Source organism: Malus sylvestris, chromosome 10 (assembly GCF_916048215.2).
Source record: "Malus sylvestris chromosome 10, drMalSylv7.2, whole genome shotgun sequence".
In the NCBI taxonomy this organism is placed as follows: domain Eukaryota; kingdom Viridiplantae; phylum Streptophyta; class Magnoliopsida; order Rosales; family Rosaceae; genus Malus; species Malus sylvestris.
The window spans coordinates 24,296,897-24,303,672 of NC_062269.1; the positions used below are offsets into that span (position 1 = coordinate 24,296,897).

Here is a 6,776-nt window from a genome sequence, read left to right on the forward strand (position 1 = left end):
GTAGTGGCATAAAGGAGTTGCCGTCATCAGTTTGGTCTCATGAAAAAATTTCTTCCTTGGATATTACATATTGTGAAGAACTTAAGGAACTTCCAAGCAGCACTTGCAAGCTGACAGTCTCTGGTGCTTTTAGTATAGAGGGCTGCTGCTCTCTTGAAAAGTTTTGGGAGCTTCCCAGGGGCATTGGTGAATTAGATTTTTCAAGAACAAAAATAGAAGTATTGCCCACGTCATCAATGGAGTGTCTCTTTTGTCTCACCAAACTTAAACTGAAGGATTGCACAAATCTTGTGAGCCTCCCACCGAGCATTTGTAAGTTGAAATCTCTTGAGGAACTTGATCTCACTGATTGCTATGAACTTAAAGTTGTCCCAAGTAGCATCTACAAATTAACAAATATCAAAACGCTCAGCTTTAGTTACTGTTGGAAACTCCGAAATTTTCCTCAGCCGACTGGCTTAGTTGGTTTTCCCTCTCTTGAAGTACTAAACCTCAAATACAGCGGTATATTAGAAATCCCTGAGGGCCTCATTTGCTCAACCACATTACGGGATCTTAATCTGAGCAGAACTAAAATTCGGAGCATACCCTCAAGCATTAAACAAGCTGCTCAGCTGTCTTGCCTGTGCTTAATCAAGTGCAAGAAACTTCGATCTTTACCAGAGGTCCCAATGCTCAGTCGTCTTCAAGCAAATGGCTGCAAGTCACTGAAGACAGTGTCGAGTTCAAGGACTGCAATTACACAATGTTGGAATAGATATGAATTGCTTCGAGAGCAACTTAACTTTTCTAATTGCGGAAGGTTGGGTTATGATGCAAGGAGCAGCATGATGGTTGATGCACAGCTTAGAATCATGCGAGTGGCAACTGCGTCTTCAAAGTTAGAAGAGGAAGATTACGTATGTTTCTCATATGCAGACGAAGTTTACTTATCTCTCTCTCGCTCTGTCCATATCAAAATAGAAGATTACGTATGTTTCTCAACAGCATCTTCAAATTTAAAAGGAGTCTCTCTCTCTCTCTCCCTCTCCCTCCCCCCCCCCCCCTCTCTCTCTCTCTCTCTCTCTGTTAAGTAACAAGATGTCAATCAATGTTGCAGGAAAAGTACTCTGGGCCCTTAGTTACCATTCTATGTCCGGGAGATGAAATTCCAAATTGGTTCGTACATCACAATGAGGGGGCTTCAATAAATGTCAGGCTTCCTGCAAATTGGTTTCGTGAAGGTTTCTTGGGTTTCGCTCTCTCTTTTGTTGCATCCATACTCTTTGCTCCACATGTGCAGTTTGAATGCAAGTACAATTTCAAAACTGGAGAGGGGGAAAGTCATGAAATCAATTGTTATTTCAATTTAGAAATTAAAGATGAAGGAATTTGTCATTACTCATATCTACAGCATGTGTTCGTATTGTATAAAGACCTTGAATATGAAGAGAGAACAAAATGGTCCTCTGCTTTTTACGACCGCGTCACTGAGGTCTCTGTTCACTTCTGGCAAGAAAGGGGATTCTGTACAGTGGAAAAGTGTGGGATGTGCCTGTTGTATGCTGAAGATGCTGAGAAATTAAAATGTGATGTCATGTCGCGACAAGAACAAGATGAGCATGCAGCAAGTGGGAGTGGTGATCCTGAAGCCAGTGGAAGCAATGAATCTGAGGAAGCAAGTGGAAGCGATGACTCTGAGTGAGAAAGAGGAAGCGACGAGGAAGCAAAAGAAAATGACGAGTCTGAGGAAGCAAGTGGAAGAGATGAGTCTGAGCAAGCAAGTGGAAGTGACGAGCCAGATGCAAGTCGAAGTGATTAGTCTGTTGTTGGTTTAGGGCTCTCCTAAACTTCAATGTAAAAAATAATTTAAAGATAAAACATTGAGTAGTTCATCTAGTATTCAACCACAATTCTATGTTAAACATGTGAAATATATTAAAATTGTCTACATCAATCTCAAAATCTATTTACATCCTAATTAAGGGAGGAGTAAGAGATGAGAAATTTCATACCGACAGGCAATCATTGTTTAAGAAATATAAAGTATTCATTGAGTTCTACAAATATAACTAATACCTGCGTCATAATAGACCACCTATCAATTAAGATTGTTATACAAACCAAAGAATTCAGTTGATTCAAAAATCGAAGCCCATAACAAAATTTATCTAATATATTACGACAAAAACAAAACCCAAACAGATACCTTCTAGCATTTCCTTTAGAGAAAATTTTCTCACAAGAGAAATAAAATTCATTGGAACTCCTGTTGAAGAAAATAATAAGCAACATTTACGGGAAAAAGAATTCAACGATATTGAGAAAAGAAAAAAGTGCAAGGCCTTTGAGCTTGTTTTTAATTTCCTCATAAACATACGAACAAAAAGAAAGAAAAAAATGAGTGCAAATAAAACATTCTGAAATACGATTTTCTTTGATCATATTCACATCCTTCATTTTAAGAACTTACCTCTGAAAATGCCAATCTATCCGCAACATCATTTGTGCACTCAAAAAGCCTTATTACCTGAAAGCAAAAGGCACTTTTAAAAACCCTAGACCTTGGTTATAATGAGGGTGAGGCACAGTAGGAGCTGGCCTTAAGTTCAGTTGCAGAGTAAAAAAATTAGAGGAAGAAAGAACAATGAAGGGCCTCTGGTGATAAACATTCTCGCTCACCTCTTGGGTTGTCCAAGCGCAAGCGCCAGCAAATGTGAGAAGCTTCCCATTGACATTCCCATTTCTTAAACCTATAAGGATCAGAGGAGCCACATCCTAATACCAAAAATAAAAACTGTTCAGATACCATAACGAGAGGTAAACAAAGAGAAAGTAGCTCTAAAATCAACCAGGGAAACAGTCAATGCATGATTAAACTGGGTGTCCATGTATGTAATTCTTGTGCGGGCATCTGTTCCCCATACTGATTTCTCTTCTAATATAGGCACTGCAATACTGCATACCGTCCAATAATTCCCTGAGAATAAAACGTAAAGATAAGCCTTTTCACTCAGTAGCTAGTACAAACATCAAAATAGATATTCCATCTCACAACGAAACACAAGAAACTGTAATGACAGAAGGATAACTAGCATACATAATTATTGATTGTTTCATGAAATCGTGTCCTTGGAAAGATTCCTTTCCGAACATATGATCATTCTCCACGCATATGCATACCTCTTCAGGGTGTGTGTGCTTAGATGCATGCCTGTGTTTTGAATGATTTTTATACGTGCAACTTCTTATAACTCTGTCTGGTTTAATTGCTGTTTCTGATAAAGAAAGTAAATGGGGGTAGGAGGAGTGCTATATGAGATACGGAAATTAATTTGAAACATCAAGCTGACAGTGAAGCACAAATCTGGATATGCCAGCAACAATATAGTAAGAGAGGAAGTTTAAGTTTAAGTTTAAGTTTAAGTTTAAGTGAAACCTATTTTTTATTTGAACAAGGAATAACATAAAGCCCGAATACTGTAAAGCAAGCAGGAAGCTAAAATTAGACAACGAACAAACAGTAGCACTCCAATCTCTTATAAAATTCATAAAAATTTATAAGAGTTAGTGAATTGGAATTACATTGACAACAGTAGCATGCCAATCTCTTAGAAAATCGGAAGGGGTTGGTCCCGGCCTAACCAAGCACCTAACATATCCCTCATCAACTGCTCTCCTCACAATCTGCCTCCCCAGAGTCTCGGTGGCGCCGACAACCAGTATGCTGGAGGGTCTGACGGGTGTCCCCCGAGCAAGATTCACAGCCCCAGCTCCCGCCCTGGCCGTACATTTCATGAAACGCCACGTATTGGTCCCTGCACACACAAATCAAAAATTGAAAATTCAGTTCTTTTCAAATTTGAAGATAAATAATGGGTTCTTTTCAAGTTTGTAAACAAAAATATGGGTTTTTTCTTGCGATTTGTGAATAAAAGTGGAAAAAATGAAAGCTTTCCTGTTGAAGGGAGGAGACGAATGAGTGGCGGTAGAGGTGGAAGGAGATGACGAAGGAAGGAGATGGTCTGGAGCTAAAGTCCGACACCATGAGAGTGAGGCTTGGAACGATGGCGTTTCGGAGTCACGGTGATGGAGGGTAGGAAGCCTCCGAGCCATTGCCATTTTCAAAGCTTTCTCTGTGTTGCCACGTCATTCTCCAAAGTGGACAGATTTTCTGCCACTTGTCGCTGCTCATTTCTGTCATACGACCAGACCCGACCCTGGCACATTCAAGGTCACTTTGGGCCGATTTCCAAACGAAGCCCAATTAGTCGAGACAAAGGAAGGATGTGAAAAATTGACGAAAACGAGTCTTTGCAAGAGTTGAGTTGATTTGATCAAATTTAAATTCCTTGCATTGCAAATGGTTGTCCATTGAGCAAGTTGAATCGCTATTAAGCATTAATAATTGGAAAAGTATTTGCACCGGTGGCATTGGAAAGACCACCATACACGGTCATATATAATTAAACATAAATCGCATACATGTGGGTGTGAGTGGCGTTATGTTTATGGATTTTATTAAATATAGGAATCCCAAAAGCATGAGTTTTCCCCCTTCCAGTTTGAGCGCGATTGATCATATCCCGCCCTTGCATCGCTGGTTCTACACACGGCCTCTATACCCAAAATCCAAAAAAAAATGTTTGTAATTAAAAAAAAATGGTTGTAATTTAAAAAAATGTCGAAATAAAATTTTTATTAGTTGAAATGTTAGTGGAATAAGGGACCCACCATTAAAATGAATTAAAAATAAATTTAACATTGTCAAATTTGACTCCAAATCACAAAGTCTTCAAATCTAGTAAGCAAATAATACTTCGGTTGAATAAACTTTTGATGTCAAATATGCACAGTGTCACTCCACCTAGGATTTTGACATCTCCTTTGAAGATGCTCTAACATAAACAAATGCAAAATTTGGATGTTCTAACTCCAATGGAAGATCAGGCTACAAATTCAAAATTCAAAACACAAAATTCAAAATTAGCAATGCAAAAATCCAAATTAAACACAAAATTAAATTGCTTTCAGAGACATAAGCTTAGGAACACAAAAAAACTGAAACTTTTCGAAAGTGCAGAAAGAGAGAGAAAATACAACTAGGAGTAAAGTTCGGAATTTTACCAAAGGGGTTTCGGAGGAGGCGCAAAGAGGAGGAGATCGGCAAGAGAGAACTTGAGATCGGCAATGGTTTAGTTTTATAAATACTTTCAAATACATCCAAAATATCACTTAAATAGACACAAATACACTTAAACTTTAAAACCAAACAAATTAAAAAACCAAAACCCTATTACATGAAAATTTATGGCGGCAAAACCTAAGAAATGGTGGAGACGTAATGAAGGCATCGGCTATTGGTGGAGACTTGTACAGCCCTAAACGAAGGTGAGTGTAGATGGTTGTTTTTTTGCATTTTTTCCTCGTCTACGTTTTCTCTATACTTTTGTAGTTTTTTCCTTTGATTGAATATTTCTTGAAAAATGAATTGTCAACCTTTGTAACGTTATTTATCTCAATCCTTTGGATTATATGTGCTTCATATTTAGTTTTCTGCACTTTTGCATTATTAATGGTGTTGTCTGTGTTCGGATTCTGTTTTGAAGGTTATTATTGACTATGTAGTGATCGAGAGACTACTGTTCTTAGAAAGTGCAAAAAGCATAATTTTTTTTTCAAATGATATTTTGTTAGATTAGTTACTGACGGGATTTGAACTCATGTCGTCATGCAAGGGCTCAACACCTTTTCACCACTGTTGTAAAGGGCCACTTGCAAAAAGCATAATTTTAAACCTACTTATCACCACAAACACATAGGTGCGAACGAATACGAATTCGGAAGTATAATGAAGGTTCTACATTCAAATGTCAAACGTTTTCGGTTATTTCTGTGTTTCGTATTTAGTGATCTTGTTTTGCGAACCACTAGGGCCCACATGTCCCCTTCTTTCTTTCAATTTGTGACCCCCCCTCCCCTCCCTTTTCTTTTTCTGATTTTTGCAAGGACTCTCTCTCTCCCCTTTCACTTTCTCTTCTTTTCTCTAGTTCTCCCCGAGCTCTCTCTCGCTCCCTGCGATCTCACTCTTCTCTTTCTGAACTCACTCTCACCACAACAATGACCCCAAGACTTGGACGTTGAACCTTGAAACCCAGGCCAAAAATATGGCACCTCAACCGTGACAGTCATGGTACACCCTCTCCCGACGAACTCCGGCGACTTTCTAGATTTTTCTGACTTTGGTAAGCATCTAGAAACCTTTGGTATGTGTTTTAGTGTTAGATCGAAACTTGTTTTAAGTTGCACATACGTGTTAAACACATAAAATAACTCGAAGTAGCTTTCCCCACTTTGCCGACGAATACCGCCACTTTCGAGGTATTTTTCGGCTAAACCACAGCTAGTTGGTTGACGTGCAAGGTATCAATCTCTTCATCTCATTGAGAACTACAACTTTTGTTTTTGTTTCACTTGATTTGGTTGAGTATTGAGGGAGATATGAGCCTTGGAAAACCAACCCAGAAACCGGCCAATTCTTGGCCTGAAACCGGGTCGACCCAACCCGAGATCCTAATACCCAGATCCAAACCCATCCTAGAAACCAGCCCAAACCTTTGGGCCAGACTACTAAGCCCAAACCCACTAACCGCCCAACCCTTACGACCCGGATTCGATGGAATATTCTGTGGAATATTCTTGTGTTGACTTTTACGAAATTTGCCCGGGACCCTTCTTGCGTTCCCATTTTCGCTAGTTTGCATGACTTTTCGGCGGCGAAGTATCTATGAGTGGAC

At 39.2% G+C, this 6,776-nt stretch overlaps 1 protein-coding gene and 1 pseudogene across 1 annotated transcript; one reads left to right on the top strand and one right to left on the bottom strand.

The window, feature by feature from the left end:
• The first annotated feature begins 39 nt into the window (after positions 1–39).
• LOC126585322 (disease resistance-like protein DSC1) lies at positions 40–1,930 on the top strand (annotated as a pseudogene).
• LOC126585344 (uncharacterized) lies at positions 1,893–4,115 on the bottom strand. Its single transcript, XM_050249759.1, has 4 exons — positions 3,941–4,115; positions 3,565–3,800; positions 2,662–2,959; positions 1,893–2,509 (listed from the first exon to the last, which is right to left on the bottom strand). Exons 1-2 carry the CDS (start codon positions 4,099–4,101, stop codon positions 3,647–3,649), a joined length of 315 nt encoding a protein of 104 aa, XP_050105716.1. The 5' UTR covers positions 4,102–4,115; the 3' UTR covers positions 1,893–2,509; positions 2,662–2,959; positions 3,565–3,646.
• Between the last annotated feature and the right edge of the window lie 2,661 nt (positions 4,116–6,776).